The sequence below is a fragment of the Notolepis coatsorum genome (assembly GCF_963971535.1).
Source record: "Notolepis coatsorum genome assembly, chromosome: 17".
In the NCBI taxonomy this organism is placed as follows: Eukaryota; Metazoa; Chordata; class Actinopteri; order Aulopiformes; family Paralepididae; genus Notolepis; species Notolepis coatsorum.
Window position 1 is genome coordinate 42364888 of NC_140181.1, and position 21980 is coordinate 42386867.

Here is a 21980-nt window from a genome sequence, read left to right on the forward strand (position 1 = left end):
ATCTGATCCATGGCTTTTTAGACCATCAGTTTGGGATCATTAGTATAGGGGAAATGATCAGATACCCTATTTTAGCCTGGTATCAGACCAATATCCTATACCAGTATCATCAGTATGTTTTAGCCTGGTATCAGACCAATATCCTATACCAGTATCAGCAGTATGTTTTAGCCTGGTATCAGACCAATATCCTATACCAGTATCATCAGTATGTTTTAGCCTGGTATCGGTATGGGTTCATCTCTAGGACGCAGTATCCTGTAGTGTGGATAAAGGGAGGAAAGGGGAGGGTGCTGCACCCACCTAATGATAGGGAGGTGGTGTTTATTGGTGTGTCAAAGATTCAAACTTGTGCACGCTACTCACGTCCATCAAAACGTCCAGGTTTTCTCTATTGATTATTATTGAGTGGGTATAAGAACTTTCTATAACAAAGTGGTTTCACACTGATTCCTCCTCGCACATTCATATGTGTACACACACACACACGTCTCTCTCTCTCTCTCTCTCTCTCTCTCTCTCTCTCTCTCTCTCTCTCTCTCTCTCTCTCTCTCTCTCTCTCTCTCTCTCTCTCTCTCTCTCTCTCAGATGGCCACTGTGCCTCCCAGTCCTTCCTATATCCATTCTGGGCTGTTTTCCAGAGCAAGCCACCCCTCCCCCCTTTCTATCCCCCATCATACCCCTCCATCCCATGCCAAGGCCACCTCTCCGGATCTGGGCCCAGGCCACTGGCCTAGCACACAGAAGACACAGAGATGCCATTATTCACACAATTTGACCAAAGACTTTCAAGATAACTGCATTTGAGTGATATGCTGTGTATCTGTGCTTTGATGCTGTGTATCTGGGCTTTTATTTCTAAGTGTTCTTAGAGATTGAGACCTGCTTCATGTGCAAAAATGAGCAAGCATACTGTACATTTCCATGCCTTAGTTAAGACATGTAAGACCTGGCATGACTTGTTAGGGCATTACCTCATGAAAGAAAAGGTGTTGATTAATTATAAGTAAGCGATTCCTCTCCTCTCCATTCCTTTCCTCTTCTTTCCTTTCCTTTCTCTCCCCTTCTTCTTTCATTTCTTCTCATCTCCTTCTTTCCGTTCCTCTCCTCCTGTACCCCCTCTTCTCCTCTCCTTTCCTTTCATTTCCTCTCCTCTTCTTTCCTTTCCTTTCCTCTCCTCCCCTCTCCTCTCCTCTCCTCTCCTCTCCTCTCCTTTCATTTCCTTTCCTCTCCTATCCTCCCTCTTCTTTCCTTCTGTCCCCTCTTCTCCTTTCCTCCCCTCTGTCCTCTAACCCCTCCCCCTCTCCTTCTCATCCAGATGGCAGGTCTTCTGGTGGGCAGGAAGATCTACACCATCAATGAGGACCTTGTGTTCCTCAGGCCATTCTCAGAGGTGGAGACCATGATCAACCAGTCCTTCTGCATACGCCGCTCCCTGCGCCTGCTGGTTGCCACCAAGGCCAAGGAGTCAGTACACACACACACACACACACACGCACGCACACACGTGCGCACACATGTACACACACACACACGCACGCACACACGTACATGCGCGCGTACACGTACACACACACACACACAGTAGTAAATACTAGGGATGAGCATTTGAAGGATCAATATTTGGTTAACAAAAGAAAACACGTGCAGTGCATTCATAATGTAGCCTAAAAGGCTTCTGTGATCCTCTCCTTCACTAAACAAATCATCAGAATTGTTATTTTTTTTGGTCAAATTGATAAGGAAACCAAATCCAATGTATTGAACAACATAGAAGAAGATAACTGGATATCAGGATAATCAGTACAATTGATAGAAACAAAATCATCAGCTCTAGTACAACACCTGCATCCTTTCCAATAGTCGAATATCATCATGCCCATCCCTACTGGATACAGAAACAAGGAACACACACACACACTCACACTCACACACGCACACGCACACACACACTAGCATGCAATAGACCAGGTGCAGAGAGAAAAGCCTCCCAGTATCAACATCTGCTCTTGCCAATATGTTAGCACTAGGTGCACCAGGGCATTGTGTGACTAGCCCGGGAGCACCGGATGACGTCAGCCCAGTACAGGGTTGGGGTCAGTTCCTGTTCAGTACAATCAATTTAAAATGTAAACACAAACTGGCCTTCACTGGCTAATGACAGAGCAAACATCCTCAATTAGTTGCTAATAGGATGGATATGACAAGCTCTTTTTTACTTTAATGTAGGAATACAATCTAATTCCCACATTGACCTATGAATGGGGATTTTTGTTATCTTTTTTTAGCTGTTGCAAACGCGGTTTGGTAAATTAGAAGAAATTATGTTTATCACTTGATTTTACAATCACTATAACTGGAATGAAGAAAACCTGTTTACAAAGGTCATTTCACTACAGCTGCTGTTTTCAATGAGAGCGAGTGACAGATTTACCCCTCCTCTCGCGTGACAGCAATATGTTCTGTTTACATAGTAATGTAATAAGGAAATAGGGCAATTGAAGGAATTTAAAGTGAATTTAGTCCCGGATCCAAGTGGTCACGTCTCACAGGATTGTAGCTGGTTAACACGCTTGTTTTAACCCTTTACATGCCTTTTCTACTCCAGGATTGTGAAGATCCCTGACAACCCAGACGCCCTGTCCTTCAGACTCTGTGGCTCCGCCCCTCCTCATGTGCACGCAGTCAGGAAAGGTGAGCGACGACTTCCTGCAACGACTTTGATTCCGATTGGGTGTGGATTAGATGGAGGCATTCCCAAACAGGAAGTGCTATGATTTGTTTTCAAAGCTGCACTGTAAAGTTTTGAGATAGAACTTCTGAAAAGTTGCGTACATATTTGTTGTATTATTACTGTAGATAGATTTCTTCCCAAAAGTACTGTACAGTATTAGATGCAGGGGGAGGGGGGGGGGTTGGGGTGATTAACATTATGCAACATAATGCTGGTAAGATTTCAACCCATGACATTTACAATGGTTTGCGCCTTAGCCTGCAGAGTCACCAGAGAGCCTTATCAATACTGGGGGCGGAATCCACAAAGGGTTTGCACTGCTCTTTCCGATGCAAAGCCGGTGCAAATAGCGCTGAAACACAGTTTGCTATCCACAGAGGAGGCGCAACAGGTGAAATGAGGTGGTAACTGCTTTCCATCAGCATTGCGTCCGGTGCAATTAGCGCGTATTTAAATGAGGTAATATGGGCGGAACATGTTCTCCTTTATATGCAAATGAGTCTCGTCCAAAAACGCTCCTAATCCACAAAGCCTGGCACAAATTGCACCAAGCAGTTAACGCGACGCACCGTCTTCACAGACATGGTGGTAACTAAGCACAAAGCCCTAAGCCATGCATCTATAAAGGGGCATCAGCCACCCAGAGATCCCATGCAATCGTATTTATTATTTAAATATTGTTATTTAACGTTGTAGGCTTTCCCAATGTTGATGGCGTTATTGATTGATTGATTTTGAAACGAGTTTAGATTTTGCATCATGCTGCAACTTTTATTTGTGTTATGCATTGTTCTTGCTGCTTGTTTTTATTATGTATTCATTATATAAAGCACTTTGAACTGCAATCCTTGTATGAAAGGTGCTATATAAATAAAGATTATTATTATTATTGACTGCACTCACGTTCCAATTGTACCACACTCATATGCTCCAGAATAAACGTACAATTTATAACATTTCGTCGGGTCCATGGAGTAGATGCTGGAAACACGGCCAATGAAAAGTTCTGGAGTATATGATAATGCAGGTTCTATTATCTTAACTAAACATTAAATATAACTTTTTCACTCAAAATATTTGTAAATTAGAAAATATCTTCACTGGCACAGTGCTTAACTCATTGGGCGCCACGCTCTTTCCCCATCTGTACCATATTGCGCCAGCATTATTGACCATTTTCTAGGGATGCACGATAATTATCGGGCCGATATCAGCAATTATGACGTCATCTTGATAAACCCGATAACGTTATTGATAGCTCCGATAATATAATATATTTTTTGGTAAAAAAAGAAAATGCGGTGTGGGTGAATTGGGATGAAGGGCGTTTGTTTTTACTGTAGGCTCCTCCCGTTTTGCCAGTACTGTGGTACGACTGATAGCGTGTGGTTTAGGAAGAGGGCGTTTTACACAAATCCAGCGCTCCCTTTCTTGGCTGTGACGTAGCCACGTAAGTTTCAGACGCAGCGCGGATGTAAACAAAGATGGCGTCAGTAGTTTCAGAGGAAAAAAGTTTGCTTGCTATTTGTAACAAATGCAATGCAGAAGTTCCACGAGAAGGGGAAAGGGCAACAACTTATATTACATCCAACCTAACAAGTCACCTGCAACATCACCACCGCTACGGGGCGTTTTAACTAGAAACTGCGATTGTGTTTGTCGAGCATGTTTTAGGTCCGGTAAAATACGACACTGTGATCAGTACAGAAGCATGTTTTACGTAAAAAAAAAAAAATACCAGCAGGTTACCTATACTGTAAGATAGACCTTACCTCAGTCAGAAAGTACTCCAAAATTAATAAATCCCAGTCAATCCCATGGCGATTGTAATTACTCGTGTATATTGGGCATGGCTACCATATGGGAAAGAATAGCTCTGAGGCACCAAATCTTCCACCGATTGCTATGTTGTGATCCACTCTTAGGTGGAAACAGCCGGAGGTAAACTCAGTACTGGGGACAAGTGATATCCCCAGTTCAAAAGGTAGGCGATACTGCCACCTTGTGAGATTCGATTGTCTTTGCAATTCTAACGTAGGCAGATGAGCCAGGGAGACCTAGGGAGCTCCGGCTGAGTGTTTAGAACAGGGATCAGAAAAAGAGAGATATTACATTTTTGGCACTCAACGGTTGGCGGCAAAACATGAGATATTACGTTTCTGGCACAGAATGAGTTAAATTCGATATAAAGATTCAGCACTATGGACGGGTCTGCTAAAAATAATTTATTTGTGGATGACAAACAATGCAATGACGGAATAAACTAAATACAATACGGAATAAACTAAGTAAACACCAAAAAAATATTTTAAATAATTTAAAGAGTGAAATTGGCACTCCTTGCAACCCCAGAGTTTTTATCTGAAAATAACAAACTAAAAGAAAACAGATGAAACAATCCATTCAGAACTGGCCCCATGTCACACCTGGGCTTCTGTGGAATCAACCAATTATGTGTAATCTAACATTCCTGTAGAACCTCTCTGTGCCCGCTCTGCTCAGGACAATGGTCTCTCTGGCCGTAGCCTCTGACAAAGACGCAACTGCTGTCTGTTCTTAGAGAAGTGAACAGTGCGTTTCTATGTTCTATCTATAGTATAATTATTGTAGCTCATATTCATTTTCTTAATACAGCCATTTAGAAAACTCGCCCGAACCAGAGTGTGGGAGAGCACTGCAACACTCTATTTGGAGTCAGGAATAATGCCTACTTAATGTACTGCACAGTTAATGTGTTAACTTTTGTTCTAGGTCAAGGAGTGGGCTTGCCTGTCACTCTTGCTAGGTCAGGCAGCCAATCTGGGGAGAGAATAAGGAACTTGAGATTTGGTCTGTGCTACACCCACTATAAACTTCAAGAGAAATTACATTTACTAAAAAGAGAAATGATTAAAACCTCTAAATCTCTTCTCCACTGCCTTCTAAATATATATACATATACGTATATATATCTAGATCTCTGTAGTATGAATACATTTGAACGCATACAGAATCGAAAAAAATCTACTTGAACCGTGACTTAAAAATTCATATTGAATCTGAGAATGTGTGTATTGTCACACCCCTAGATATCTTCTATGGTGGTATCCAAACCCGTAACTGCTTTGAAAGTGCATTAGATAACAATTTGTTGTTAAGATGAATGTGAATAGCGACAGCGAGGTAACATTACCTACCAAACACCTGTCACCTTCTCTGCTCTCACTGGCTATGGCCACCTGTTAGCCAGCTCTGGCTATAGTCAAGAGTTCAAACCCCTAATAGACCGACACTTTTAACTCACACACACACACACACACACACACACACACACACACACACACACACACACACACACACACACACACACACACACACACACACACACACACACACACACACACACACACACACACACACACACACACACACACACACACACACACACACACACACACACACACACACACACACACACTGACTTACTTCACCCATACTCTTGTCGTTAAAACCACCTGGCCCTCTTTCTCTCTCTCTGTCTCTCTCTCTTTCTCTCTCTCTGTCTCTCTCTCTCTCTCTCTCTCCTCTCTCTCTCTCTCTCTCTCTCTCTCTCTCTCTCTCTCTCTCTCTCTCTCGACCTGCCCACCAGATGTTTATATTACAGTGTGACTCAAAAAAGAAAGATGAGAGATTTACGAGCGGCGAGTGAGGGATGAATCCAAATGTGTAAACCAGCTGAGAGAGAGAGAGAGAGAGCATCGCTCATCTGAGGAACTTGACCTCAACTTTTATTCTTTTGTTATGGCTGGTAGATCTCACACGTTCTGTGACCTTTCTGCTCTCCCTTTCATTCTTTCTCTTTCATTCTCTTTCATTCTCTATTCATTCTCTTTTATTCTCTCTTCATTCTCTCTCTTTCATTCTATCTTTCATTCTCCATTATCTCTTACATTCCCTCCCCATTACCTCTTTTATTCTCTTTCATCCCTCTCTTTGCATGTATATCTCCCTTACTCCCTCTTCTCTCTCCTTCCCCATCTCCCCTTCTCTCTCTCTCTCTCTCTCTCTCTCTCTCTCTCTCTCTCTCTCTCTCTCTCTCTCTCTCTCTCTCTCTCTCTCTCTCTCTCTCTCTCTCTCTCTCTCTCTCTCTCTCTCTCTCTCTCTCTCTCTCTCTCTCTCTCTCTCTCTCTCTCTCTCTCTCTCTCTCTCTCTCTCTCTCTCTCTCTCTCTCTCTCTCTCTCTCTCTCTCTCTCTCTCTCTCTCTCTCTCTCTCTCTCATGCTTTGTGTGTGGTGTCCCTCCCCCACCCAGCTACCTGTCCCTAGGGACTAGTCTTGGGGGGGCTGATGATGTCATCACAAGTCTCCCGCTTTCCGCTCCACTACTAAATCAGTCCCTGGCCGGTCATCCAGGGGTGTGGTGCCTCTGTAGTTAAAGTTAGATCATTGCATGTGTTGCTAGCGTCCGGTGTGGACGTGATGCTAGCGCTGGTATTTATTGAGAAAGATGGAGGTGTTGATTGGAATTCCAGGTTTGAAGAGTTACAGTATTAGTAGTAGATTGGGACAATGTGTTCCGGCTTTTTATGAGAGATTGGAATTAGGAAAGAGGATCAGAAGGTAATTCAGAAATGATGCTCAAATGATGAACCTTTTAAAAGTACAACATGTTTTCATTATAGCCACATGTCAATGACCCTGAGCTGTGTGGTCAACATGATCAAAATACAGTCATAGCCTGCATAGTAGAATATATATATATATATGGAATAGTAAATATGTATATATATGTTTTTATATGATATACTTAGTGGACACTTGATGTACAAATACTAGGTGTACCTAATAAAGTGGACACTGAGTGTATATATTTTCTTTTGGGCTCTATTCCGGAACTGGATTTGAAATGGAACAATGACTGAGGTTAAAGTGCAGACTTTCAGCTTATCCATATCTGGTGAACCATGTAGGAATTGTAACCCTTTTTATACATATTCACCTCATGTTAGGGGACAAAAAGCAATTGCACAAATTAACATAAACTTAAATAAACTTGTCAAAATGATCAATGACTGCCTGGATTTGTGAAATGATTTTGTCTTTCCTGTTTTACAAATGTATCAATGACTCTAATTGAATGGTAAAGTGTGAGTAGGCAGTATAAACCTTCAGACACACACTAGTTCTACCACTTCAGTCCATATCTCCAGTTTTACTACTTATCACCTTTGACCTCTGACCTTGTGTTGACCCCATGCAGGCTGGGAGGCGGTGGGGGCGGGGCTCCAGCCCGGCCAGGTCATCCTGAAGGTCAACGGCAACAACGTCAACCGCAGCGACTACCAGGAGGTCCTGGAGCACTTCACCGCCCAGAACACACACCAGGAACCTCCCTATATGGTGAGAGAGATGTACTGGTGGTCATACACACAACTCTCAACACACATATGAATGGATTGAATATCTTTATTGAGCACATTTTTACATACATTTACATAACTTTCTATTTGTCTTCTGCATTTAACTCATCACAACTATTTAATCATCCTAACTATTTAATCATCCTACCTATTTAACCATCCTAACTATTTAACCATTCTACATATTTAACCATCCTAACTATTTAACCATTCTACCTATTTAACCATCCTAACTATTTAACCATTCTACATATTTAACCATCCTACCTATTTAACCATCCTAACTATTTAACCATTCTACCTATTTAACCATCCTAACTATTTAACCATTCTACATATTTAACCATTCTACCTATTTAACCATTCTACCTATGTAACCCATCCTAACTATTTAACTCATCCTAACTGTTGAACTCATCCTAACTATTTAACCCATCCTAACTATTTAACTCACTCTAACTATTTAACCCATCCTAACTATTTAACCCATCCTAACTATTTAACCCATTCTAACTATTTAACTCACCCTAACTATTTAACCCATTCTAACTAACTATTTAACTTATCATAACTAACTCATCATAACTATTTAACTCATCCTAACTATTTAACCCATCCTAACTATTTAACTCATCCTAACTATTTAACCATCCTAACTATTTAACTTATCATAACTAACTCATCCTAACTATTTAACCCATCCTAACTATTTAACTAATCCTAACTATTTAACTCATCCTAACTATTTAACTCATCCTAACTATTTAACCCATCCTAACTATTTAACCCATCCTAACTATTTAACCCATCCTAACTATTTAACTCATCCTAACTATTTAACTCATCCTAACTATTTAACCCATCCTAACTATTTAACCCATCCTAACTATTTAACCCATCCTAACTATTTAACCCATCCTAACTATTTAACCCATCCTAACTATTTAACCCATCCTAACTATTTAACCCATTCTAACTATTTAACTCATCCTAACTATTTAGGAGCGGTGGGCAGCCACAGTCCTGCACCCAGGGAGAAGTTGGGGGTTAAGTGCCTTGCTCAAGGGCACTTCAACGGTGGGTATTGAGGGAGGGGAAAGCTTTATTCATTCACTTCCCCGCCCAGATGTTTCCTGCCGGTCCAGGGGATCGAACCGGCAACCTTAGCACGCCCCTTTAACCATTAGGCCACTGGGGAAACATCAGCTCCCAAGTCAGATTCTGCTCCCGTTGTGATCCAAGGAGCCAAACCACATCTAGAAGTGGTCAGGCTTGCAATGCGTTTGTAATTCTACATGGCGGCTTGGAATGCAGTCTGGCCACAATGTGCTTTTTTAGCAATGTAAAGAGATAGAGAGGACGGGTAGAGGATGTGATGCAGACACTGAGATAAATACACCTCATGAGAGGCGTCTTTCTGATCACATCTCAAAGAAATTGCACTTAAATGTAACTGGCTGTGAAGAAACAGCGTACATAATAAACTCTTAAGAAGCAACATACTTACCAGTACATACTGTACGGTAAGTAGGCTAATGTGTTAATGTTGTCTTTTAATGCTTTACATGTATATTATGTGTGTTGTGTGTTGCTGTGTCTGTTTTATATCCCAGGTGATGCCAAAGTTCTGTTCTGTTCTGTTCTGTTCTGTTCTGTTCCAAATCCTCTGACTTGGTGATGTTTGCTGTAGATGCAGTCTACTTCTGAAAATGATGTCACTGTCTGTCTACTGTCTATTGTCCATTCATCCTAATTTAAGTGTGCTTTGTTGCATTACAATTGGATAATTAATTAGTGAATTATTTAAAGAAAATCCATTTATCTTTGACTTCACCATATTATTTCCCTATGCTAATGAGGTGGTGAGTCAACCATGACACTACACTCCTCAAATGGCACTGTGTATGTGTGCGTGTGTGTGTATGTGATGTGCCTGTGAGTCTGTAGTGACTGTTGATCCCTTCGCTTTTCCTCTGAACAAGTCAAACTTGTTTGCTCTCTCAAATAATCTTGATTCAAGACATAATCGAATTTTCTGTCCTTTACGACCGTGGTTCAAATATTTCTCTCCCTCACTTTAGAAAACCCCCAAAACCCACTTCAGCATGTTTTCTGGGATTGTTCCCGAAACCGAGTGAAATGTTTCCCCTGGTTCTGGAGACAGTGCAGGACGTGCTATAGAGGTTTCAGAGTGTTTTGGCTCTGGCCAGTGTTTCCCCTGGTTCTGGAGACAGTGCAGGACGTGCTATAGAGGTTTCAGAGTGTTTTGGCTCTGGCCAGTGTTTCCCCTGGTTCTGGAGACAGTGCAGGACGTGCTATAGAGGTTTCAGAGTGTTTTGGCTCTGGCCAGTGTTTCCCCTGGTTCTGGGGGCCGTGCAGGACGTGCTATAGAGGTTTCAGAGTGTTTTGGCTCTGGCCAGTGTTTCCCCTGGTTCTGGAGACAGTGCAGGACGTGCTATAGAGGTTTCAGAGTGTTTTGGCTCTGGCCAGTGTTCCCCCTGGTTCTGGAGACAGTGCAGGACGTGCTAGAGAGGTTTCAGAGTGTTTTGGCTCTGGCCAGTGTTTCCCCTGGTTCTGGAGACAGTGCAGGACGTGCTATAGAGGTTTCAGAGTGTTTTGGCTCTGGCCAGTGTTTCCCCTGGTTCTGGAGACCGTGCAGGACGTGCTAGAGAGGTTTCAGAGTGTTTTGGCTCTGGCCAGTGTTCCCCCTGGTTCTGGAGACCGTGCAGGACGTGCTATAGAGGTTTCAGAGTGTTTCTCATGTTGTTTACCCTCACTCTTCTGTCAAAACCCCCTCTGCTCACGCCCAGTCAGGCGGCCTCCGTCGCGTTCGTTGTGTTTGGACAACGTCGTTCCAACATCCAAAACACTTCCTGCTGGTTCACTCTCCATAAACAGGATGTTGTTGATGTATCACGGCACGTTCAGGGCCGCACGCACACTCTTGCGTGTAATGCCGCTTACGCACACAAATATACCATTTATACCGTTTATAGAGTACACACACCTGCATGGCGACTTAAAGGGCCACATGTCGTTTTGGAAAAGAAATGTGAAACTTGGAGAAGTATGTACTATTGTATATTTTCATAAATGAATAAACAAACTGTCATTAGAGGAAGATTTACTCCCTGGAACAACTGGAAGTTACTGTTTCACTGTTGTTTATAATAGCTTTATTTATAATAATTTATAAATACTGTTCTTTACAAACATATTCTGCCAAGAAGTATCTTCCAGGCTTACAAGTTGTTCACAAAATGATGTTGTTTTGACTTATGATGACATAAGATAGACTAGAATGTCTGGTAGACTATGTTTATAAACTGCAGGTTGTGCAAATATAAACAAATGTCCACCCCAGACTGTATAGTGCACCTTTAAAGGGGAATTCCACTCGTTTTAAGAATTCACTATGTTCTTCCTGTGCCCCAGGACAGTTCAGTCCTGTAGTATTTGTGAACACAAATACTAGGGCTGCTCCATAGAGCCCCAAAATGATTTTTTTTTTTTTTTTTTTATTCTGGTTCAGACCTGGCAATACTAGAATATAAATCTAATGTGGGTGTAGAAAGACAAACATTTTGTGGCCTCATAAAGTCAGAGCTCCATTTGTTGTCTATGGAGCAGCCCCAGAATTTACATCACATTTACATCACCAATTGGAGGGTTCTCTCTCTGATTTCTAGCTTTAGGAGAGAGTGGTGTGTGCAGTGTTAATTTTGGCAGCTATTTTAATTTTACTTTTAGTCTTAGTCATGTGTCAAATGCTCCTTTTTCATTTTCATCACATTTAGTCACCTTCATTTATTTTTCGTTTAGTCAGTTTTAGTCAACTACAGGTCTGAGCATTTTAGTCTTAGTCAGTTTTAGTCTCGATTTTGTATTTTTTGTTTTAGTCTAGATTTAGTCATATTTAGTCATAATTCTTGTTGACAAAATTAACACTGTGTTCATAAATACTGACTGAACTGTCCTGGGGCACAGGAAGAACATTATATGAATTCTTAAAATTGGTTGCATTAACCTTTAAGCCCCTACACAGCCCCTAACTGTTCATACAGACCCGTCTCTCTCTCCCTCTCTCTGTTCATTCACGCTCACATACACACGCACACACACACACAAACTATAACCAGTATTAAGAGTTTCTGTTTGAATTTCCATGTCATTGTAATTCAATATTAACCCTAGTATGTGTTCGCTCAGTGCCAGTGGGTGTACCGGACATTTGAGGATGTGGAGGAGCAACAGGAGGCGCAGCGAGAAGGAGGTGAGGCGGAGGAGGAAGAGGAGGAGGAGAGTGCCTTCAGGGCGACTGAGAACGGCTCTGACTGCGAGGAAGAGAGCGGCACCAACGGAACAGGTGAGACAGTTCTATCTAAAGTGTTGTTTTGTAAACGGGTATGTTTATAGCTTCAATGTGTATATTTAATATTCATATTTAATTTTCATATTCTATCGATCTATCTACCGGTACATTATCTCTATCTACAGTATCAGTATATTTAAATTACTTGTAAAAAAGAATTATAATAATAATAAAAAGTATGCACTTCAAAATATAGCCTACTGTGTATACTTCCAAATTACCCCCCCACAGACTTCAGGTTGAGCCGACTGTCCCTGTCTGACGATCTGCCCATGGTGAGCCTAACGGTGGACAATGTCCACCTGGAGCACGGCGTGGTGTACGAGTACGTCAGCACAGCCGGCATCAAGAGCCACGTCCTGGAGAAGGTGGTGGAGCCCAAGGGTTGCTTCAGCCTCACCGCCAAGGTACGGGAAGACAGAGAGGGTTATGGGAGTTGGAGTTTTTACAGTTGATAATAGTAGTCTGACAGTGATACTTTCAGATCAGTCTGATGTCATCCCACAGAAAAACACATGTTGTCAACCTCAAATGTAATTTTCCTGACATTTTATTATATTTATTTATTATACTGTATTTAAATGATGCATTCGTTAACATTTTAATGATATGAAATGAGGACCGTATAGACTCCACATATAGCCACGCACACACACTTGTCGAATAAGCATGTAATCTAGTGGTGGAGTCCAGTACTCGATCCTCATTTGATGTCGTCCAGTAATGAGGACCATGTCGACTTAACCACAAAATCATCTGCTTATTCCACCTCGACCTCTGCCCTCTTTTCTTGATCCTCCAATCACAGATCCTGCTTTCCTCGAACAAACAGTGTGTGTGGTTGAGTCTATGTCGTCTTTGTTTGAAAATATCCATTAGTTGATGCATCTTTAAGAGCAGGCAACAACATGTTTTCCTCAATCACTGCTAATTTCTTGCTCACAGCTAAGGTATGAGAATTGTAGTTCCAGATGTTAGGATTGGCAAGCAAACCACTTGGCCACAATTTCAGTTTGGATCAGCACTACAACTAAATACTGACTTGAGTGTGTGCTGTGGATTTAATATCCGTTTACGTTTCACTCCTGAGCAGGCACGTTGGAAGGGGGTGTGCGGTAGCACCCCCCCCCCCTCAGTTATTGCAAAAAATACCGTACTTTTCGCACTATAAGCCGCACCTGAATATAAGCCGCAGCAGCTAAATTGAATGATGTGTACATATATAAGCCGCACTGGACTATAAGCCGCAGGTGTTTTAATGTTTAATTACCATAATGTAAGGGTTCGTGCACAGAGGGGATTGTCGGGAAAGAGATGGCTGTTTGAGGAAGCTCCCATGTATTAAAATTTGTTTAAACAGTAACGGTAGCTAGCTACTAACGATAGCTACTTAGCCAACACTAGGTAGCTACTAACGTTAGCTCATGGAACGATAGAGCCAACACTACTGTAGGTAGCAATCGTCCCGGGAGCTAACATCGGTACCTGGCTGGTTGCTGGTTAACTAACGTGGCTAATCGTCCCGGGAGCTAACGTCTCTGCCTGGCTGGTTGCTGGCTAACTAACGTGGCTAATCGTCCCGGGAGCTAACGTCTCTGCCTGGCTGGTTGCTGGCTAACTAACGTGGCTAATCGTTCTGAGAGCTAACGTCTCTGCCTGGCTGGTTGCTGGCTAACTAACATGGCTAATCGTCCCGGGAGCTAACGTCTCTGCCTGGCTGGTTGCTGGCTAACTAACGTGGCTAATCGTCCCGGGAGCTAACATCTCTGCCTGGCTGGTTGCTGGCTAACTAACGTGGCTAATCGTTCTGAGAGCTAACGTCTCTGCCTGGCTGGTTGCTGGCTAACTAACGTGGCTAATCGTCCCGGGAGCTAACGTCTCTGCCTGGCTGGTTGCTGGCTAACTAACGTGGCTAATCGTCCCGGGAGCTAACATCTCTGCCTGGCTGGTTGCTGGCTAACTAACGTGGCTAATCATTCTGAGAGCTAACATCTCTGCCTGGCTGGTTGCTGGCTAACTAACGTGGCTAATCGTCCCGGGAGCTAACGTCTCTGCCTGGCTGGTTGCTGGCTAACTAACGTGGCTAATCGTCCCGGGAGCTAACGTCTCTGCCTGGCTGGTTGCTGGCTAACTACCGTGGCTATTCGTCCCGGGAGCGAACGTCTCTGCCTGGCTGGTTTCTGGCTAACTACCGTGGCTATTCGTCCCGGGAGCGAACGTCTCTGCCTGGCTGGTTGCTGGCTAACTAACATGGCTAATCGTCCCGGGAGCTAACGTCTCTGCCTGGCTGGTTGCTGGCTAACTAACGTGGCTAATCGTCCCGGGAGCTAACGTCTCTGCCTGGCTGGTTGCTGGCTAACTACCGTGGCTATTCGTCCCGGGAGCTAACGTCTCTGCCTGGCTGGTTGCTGGCTAACTAACGTGGCTACTCGTCCCGGGAGCTAACGTCTCTGCCTGGCTGGTTGCTGGCTAACTACCGTGGCTATTCGTCCCGGGAGCAAATGGCGCTGCCTGGCTGGTTGCTGGCTAACTAACATGGCTACTCGTCCCGGGAGCTAACGTCTCTGCCTGGCTGGTTGATGGCTACCTAACGTGGCTAATCGTCCCGGGAGCTAACGTCGGTACCTGGCAGGTTGCTGGCTAACTAACGTGGCTACTCGTCCCGGGAGCTAACGTCTCTGCCTGGCTGGTTGCTGGCTAACTACCGTGGCTATTCGTCCCGGGAGTTAACGTCTCTGCCTGGCTGGTTGCTGGCTAACTAACGTGGCTACTCGTCCCGGGAGCTAACATCTCTGCCTGGCTGGTTGCTGGCTAACTAACGTGGCTACTCGTCCCGGGAGCTAACATCTCTGCCTGGCTGGTTGCTGGCTACCTAACGTGGCTAATCGTCCCGGGAGCTAACGTCGATACCTGGCAGGTTGCTGGCTAACTAACGTGGCTACTCGTCCCGGGAGCTAACGTCTCTGCCTGGCTGGTTGCTGGCAAACTAACGTGGCTAATCGTCCTGGGAGCTAACGTCTGGCTGGTTGCTGGCTATGCACTCGACTGTGAGGGGGAGGAGGGCTCGACTGTGAGGCGGAGGAGGAGGGGCAAGGCGTGCACTGCTGCAGCAGATTTACGAGTCTGATCTGACGGTCACAGAGCTGAGGCAGCGAGCCCAGTTAGCTGTAAAAATCCATAGATTAGCCGCACCGTTATATAAGCCGCATGGTCGAAAAATGGGGGGGAAAAGCTGCGGCTTATAGTCCGAAAAGTACGATAAATAAAAAAATATCTTTTTTTTTAATGTTTTTTTTTGGACAGTATTTATATATTTGTATATTATATACTGTAACTGTATAACTGTAACACTGTATATTATAAGTTTATCCTGCTCAAAGCACTTCACTATTTTAATATTGTGTGTATTGAGCCGTACTGTATTGTAGCCATTCTCCAATCTGTTAAATAAAGTTTTCATTCATTCATTACACTACTGTACGTACACAATCATACGTGTAAAACCGACAAGATTGCAGCAGAGTAGATTTTCGAGTGATGACAGACTGTCACAGACTGATTGAATGACAGGTGAAACAACTAATTGTATTCACCTCCCGTCTCCCGCCCTTCCCACGCGCCACGAACCACTGAGCTACTGTGATACAGTGCTTGCGCAGTCAGTCGATTTTAGCTAGTAGTCAGACTTTGCACAGCATGTCTCACTCGCAGAAAAGAAAAATATCAGATTTATTTTCTAAACGTCCCGCCGGTCCCAGTGACAGTCCTACTAAATCTGATAAACGTCAGAGAGAGACAGAGACGACAGGTTCAGCCTCAGCATCAGGTATTGAAGAGTTAACTGAGTCTGTTCCCCTATACCCCCCCTCGGGCGCCAGGGGCTTCCACTGAGGGGTGATGCAAATAGGGATGGGGTGTTATGGCAGCTCATGATGGAAAGAGTGCGCACCGAGTCTGATCCCGAGTTGAAGAATTGGCTCCAAAAGAGAGACAACTCGATGTCCAACAACATCCAAAACGAAATCTTACAGCTGTTTGCCTATGATATTCAGCAACAAATTAGAGGCAAAAGCCCATTCTTTGGCTTGAGCGCTGACGGAACCACTGATGTCACTCACTGGAAAAGAACAATTCTCGTGTAATATACAGTTCGCCGATGACAACTTGGAAGCTCAGAACTTCTTTTGGGGTTTTTACAATGCCCGGCCCAGACACAACAGCCGAGACGCTGTTTTTGTTTATAAAAGACTTTTACGCCTCGACCTGCCCATGGAGAGGCTGATAGGATACTGTTTTGACGGGGCCAGCAACATGTCTGGGGGGTACAGGCTAGACCAGGGGTTCCCAAACTTTTCAGGCCGCGACCCAAAAAAAACTGTGTCAGAGAGCCGCGACCCCCACTATTATAGGAGGTAAAAAATATATAATAATAATAATAATCTTTTTTTTATTTTATTTTTTTAATAAATGGAAATGTACGGTTGAAACATGCAAACGTTCAAACGCACACACACTAATAAGCATTGGAGGCTTTTAACCAGGGCCGGACTGGGGAAATCATTCAGGCCAGGAAATATAGTGCAAAATATAGCCCCAGTCAGGCCAGCAGGGGGTCTGGGGGTCCCCCACCAGGAATTTTTTTGTTACATAGACTTCATTTCCTGCATTCTGGTGCAGGAATTTTTTTATTTGTACCCTTTAAATGCCAGTGTTTGTGATGGCATCACAAATTATTGTTAAAAAACAGGCTAGCATATGTATGATTAGCAACAACACAGATTTTTATGGATTTTCAGTTTTTTTGTAATTGATAAATACAATATTTTATTCAACTTCAGCCCTGATCATAACACCACATATTCATTTTATAATTCTAACCATTTAAATGCCAGTGTGTGTGATGGCATATATTTGCAATATATCAAATGCAAAGTAGATTTTCTGGGGGGGATTATTACAGGCTAGCATGTGTCAATGATTAGCAGTTTTTTGTAAGGGTCCCGCCTCCACCAATCACATGCAGCTCCCTTTGTGTGTGTGTGAGAGCAAGAGAGAGAGAGAGAGAGAGTGAGAGAGAGATAGTTCTCCAACTTGTGTGAGTTGCAGTGATCTCCTGGTTGTTCCCCACCTAGGTTATCTAACTATTGTGCTGGTGCAACTAGAAACACTGGCCTGGCCTGCTTCTAAGTTCAGTGGCCTGACTGCAAAAAAAAAGATTTGGACATTTATTTTATTTTATTTATCATCCGCGGCGGCTCAAAGGCCGCACCCCCTACCGATTTAAAGTTCCAACGTGCCTGCTCCTGAGCTATATGTCCATTTTGCAGAGCATTTCGGTCCATGTTTACCTGCTGCTCCTGTGTCTCCTCAGATCCTGGAGGCCCTCGCCAGCGACGACAGCCTCTTCGTGCACAACTACAGCCAGCTGATCGCCCAGAGCGACCGCGTCATCACCATGCCTCAGTTTGAGTTCAGACAGATCTGTGACACCAAGCTGGAAAGCATCAAGCTGAGGATCGGGAGCTACCAGCAGGTAATAAGAGGCCATATTGTTCCTGGATCAGTCCAAAGTATATGTTCTTGTGTTGCACTAAGGTTGTTTCATAACCGTGTGTGTGTATGTGTGTGTGCGTGTGCGTGTGTGGTGGTTCTGCATCCATTCATGTTTTGGTAGTGTGGAGGTTGTGACATTTCTTAATTGGATATATAATGACAATTGGAAGGAAAATTCAATCTGAACTAATTGGCCATATATTTGTGGGGGAGGGGGGCAGTTGTAATTCTGCATCCATTCATGTTTTGGTGGTGTCATGTCAATTCTAGTGGAGGGTGTGACATTTCTTAATAAAAAAATCTGAACTAGGGCACCCATGTAACGCGCTGCATCGCGAAGCGGCCGACCCGGGTTCGATTCCCGGACCCGGCGTCCTTTGCCGAATGTCTTCCCCCCGCTCTGTCTCCCGTTCCTCCTCTCTCTCTCTCTACCGGACTGCCCGGTAGTACAAACAAATAAAAATCTACCAAAAACATAATTAAATATTATTATTTTTTATCTGAACTAATTGGCCATATACAGTATTTGTATTTGATTTCCCTGTCCTTTTAGAGAGGCTTAGTTAGTAGTATTAGATTAGATTATAATGTATTATCCTTATACATCACAAGTACAGTATAAGGAAAAGTGGTTTGGCATCTAACCAGAGTGCACATGTAACAGTAAAGTGCAATAGAAATATACAATGTACAGGTGATTAAACTGGATATAAAATATATAAATGAGTACTACTGAGTAATAGTGCTAATCAGATGTATCTACAGTGTTATAGTATTATTATGTAAAGTGATACAGGTATAAAGACACTATGGTAGTAAGTCATACTGGTCAGCTGTTTAACCCTCTAAACAGAGTGTTGCGCCCACGCAACACTAGACATGTTATACAATAATGCTGTACTATATACCATATACATATATTTATATTTACCATATATATCACCAATGTGATGGATTTGACACATGAGATGACGATGATTGCATCTTAAGAGCCCACAAAAACCTGTTGGCGCTAATATGAGGCTGTTTGATGCCCACTCAGATGGCTGAGGTGAATACACAATTAAAATGTTGGTGGTCAAACAAAACAAAACAAAAAACACTTAGATGGACTGCCTAGCAGTTTAACATGTAGAGGAAACTCTTGTTCCATTCTCCTTCATTGTCCTCTCTCTGTCCTCCCAGTTTGCCATGGAGCTGAGGAACAAGGCGTGGCCCGCCTTCAAGCAGGCTGCCATGCGTCCTCACCTGCTGGGCTGCATGGACTTTGTGCCGACCAACTGCCACATCAACCTAATGCAGGTGTCTTACCCGAAGAGCACCACCACCGCCGGCCGCACCTTCAGCATCCGCTTCGGACGCAAGAACTCCTTCTTCGGGCTGGACCCCGACCAAGGTAGAAGGGTGGGGGGAGAGATGGGAGCCAGGCAGCCATATGTGCATAGTATAGACCAGTGGTTCTCAACGTGGCGGACTAGTCAAAAGATGCGTACACAGTTTAGATTTGGAAGCAGTCATGACGTTGACAGGGGGTTGTTGTGTGGGTTGAATATATGAATGCATTAGCAGTATACATAGACGGTAGGGATGGACATCGACTTTCGAAAATTCGAATAGTATACAATTATTCGCTATTAAGTAAACAAAACCATTATGTTAACGTGGAAGCTCAGACATTTAATTCAACAATGTAACTTTTGGAATGAATCTGTTTGTCCCTCGAAATAACGTTAGCCTGCTGCGACTCGCAAATATCTAGCTGTTAGCAATGACAGCAGCCAGCTAGCTTTGTTGATTGATTATGTCATGTTTGCTATTTAGTAAAAACAAAAACACATGTTGATGTGGGTGGGGGTGGGGGGGGGGGGGGGATTTGTATTCAAATAGTTCCCAGTGACTCGAATAGTAATTTTATGAGTATAATACACACACATACACACCCCTCTGACCCAGAGACCAAGCACAGCATCTAATATTTCTCTCGCTTACACCACCAAGTTAATTAGGCTTTCTCTTTCACAGGGAGAAACCCTCCCTTTTACAATGATACCACTTAACATCAGCGTTTCAATCGTTTCGGCTAATTACCCTCTCCGACCAATTAAATCCCACAATACAGAATGGGGAATGTGGACCCCAGCCTCCCACATTAGCCACGGTTTCTCAGCGAGGATTCCCATAGTAAATTAGGTTGGTGGTGAAATGTTCTTCCTTCTAGCGGTCAGCCATCGAGACCCCATTAGCCCCCAGGCAACTCCCATGGTATTGAAAAGGCTAAGGAATGCCGTCATCAACCATGGCCCTACAAGGCTTAGTGTGGAGTTCACTCTCTATGATAATGTGAAAGAAGAGAGGATGGGCAGTAAGTGGGTGATTCATGTGGGAATAACTGAGAAAGAAAGAGTGAGAGAGAATCGAAAGTGAGCTCAGCTTAGTAATAATTTTAATAGGGGTCAAACCTTTTTCGCACAAACCTTAAAATAACAAAAACATACCCTTTTCCACTTACACAGAAATAACTACTTGGCAGAACAGTGGCTTACGTCAATCTGGCCCTAAGTTGTCGTGACTCGTGACACAGGTTTGAGTTTTAAGGAAGAGTATCTTCACGTCTGTCACCTGACCAAATAACTCTGCGCGCTCTCCGGAAACCTAGAAAGGCAATGTTCCAGCTGGTCTAGAGTAGACGACAGACGGCTAGCATCGTTAGCTAGGATCGCTCCTGCAGCTCCTCCCCGTCTGTCCTCCTGGCACAGCGGGACATCTGCTCAACAGTTGTACAGACGAGACGTTTAGCGGTTGCTCCTCTCCGACACGCGCTCCACCGGCTTGCTATAGCCCTCAACCAGGAGACCAAGGCTTCCCTGGTGAAATGCCTCAAGTTTTATCACTCCCAAAGTGACAGCTTCATTGCACTGGCGGACAGATGTGTGGAATTACGGGGGATATTTCCTGAGGTGATGCAAAATTGCCTCTCTTGCGGCGTGAGCACAATGTGCCGCGGGTTTGTGACGCAGGCCCGGGTGGAATGTACATAACAATGTAGGGGCTTCTCTCCTTAATGTGAGCGATTAGCTGTTATGCACCACTGGGCTCGTCCTGATAACTTAATCAGCCTATCTTTATCACCCTGAAAATTATAGTTGCATAAGTGCCCTTTATGAGGTGCTCTCTTATCTAATCTAAATTCAGCATAGACGAGAATAGAAGGTTACTTGATGACGAAACATCTGGTGTATGTATGTGTGTCTGGAGGAGACGTCTACTGTTCTATTCATTCCACACTTAGACAGTCTCTTTTTCTTTTATTTCCTTTCAATGTGCTTGTCTTTCTGCCCCCCCCCCCCCCCCCCCCCCCATTCCTTAACACCTTCTGATGATGTGCCCTTGAGCAAGGCACGTCACCCCCAACGGCTCATGTGGATCTGCTCCGTGGCTGGGGTACTGGGCAGCTCCCATGTGTGTGACACTGACCCCTGAAACTAGACTGGAAACATGATGTAAGCAGTGTGTTTTAGTTCTGTTTCAGAGGGGATGATGCAGTGTGTTTTAGTTCTGTTTCAAAGGGGATGATGCAGTGTGTTTTAGTTCTGTTTCAAAGGGGATGATGCAGTGTCTTTTAGTTCTGTTTCAAAGGGGATGATGCAGTGTGTTTTAGTTCTGTTTCAGAGGGGATGATGCAGTGTGTTTTAGTTCTGTTTCAAAGGGGATGATGCAGTATGTTTTAGTTCTGTTTCAGAGGATGATGCAGTGTGTTTTAGTTCTGTTTCAGAGGGGATGATGCAGTGTTTTAGTTCTGTTTCAGAGGATGATGCAGTGTGTTTTAGTTCTGTTTCAGAGGATGATGCAGTGTGTTTTAGTTCTGTTTCAGAGGATGATGCAGTGTGTTTTAGTTCTGTTTCAGAGGGGATGATGCAGTGTGTT

General features: G+C 43.7%; 1 protein-coding gene across 2 annotated transcripts in view; it reads left to right on the forward strand.

The window, feature by feature from the left end:
* prex1 (phosphatidylinositol-3,4,5-trisphosphate-dependent Rac exchange factor 1) overlaps window positions 1–21980 on the forward strand; it is a 278977-nt gene that overhangs the window by 212110 nt on the left and 44887 nt on the right. The window contains exons 18-25 of one of the 2 annotated variants that reach the window (XM_084333669.1): window positions 1319–1467; window positions 2609–2694; window positions 7972–8111; window positions 9134–9208; window positions 12341–12497; window positions 12735–12910; window positions 17875–18036; window positions 19242–19452. In XM_084333669.1, coding sequence (XP_084189795.1) covers window positions 1319–1467; window positions 2609–2694; window positions 7972–8111; window positions 9134–9208; window positions 12341–12497; window positions 12735–12910; window positions 17875–18036; window positions 19242–19452 — 1156 coding nt within the window. The remainder of the gene's footprint in view (window positions 1–1318; window positions 1468–2608; window positions 2695–7971; window positions 8112–9133; window positions 9209–12340; window positions 12498–12734; window positions 12911–17874; window positions 18037–19241; window positions 19453–21980) is intronic. The other variant, XM_084333670.1, reaches the window with a different exon arrangement.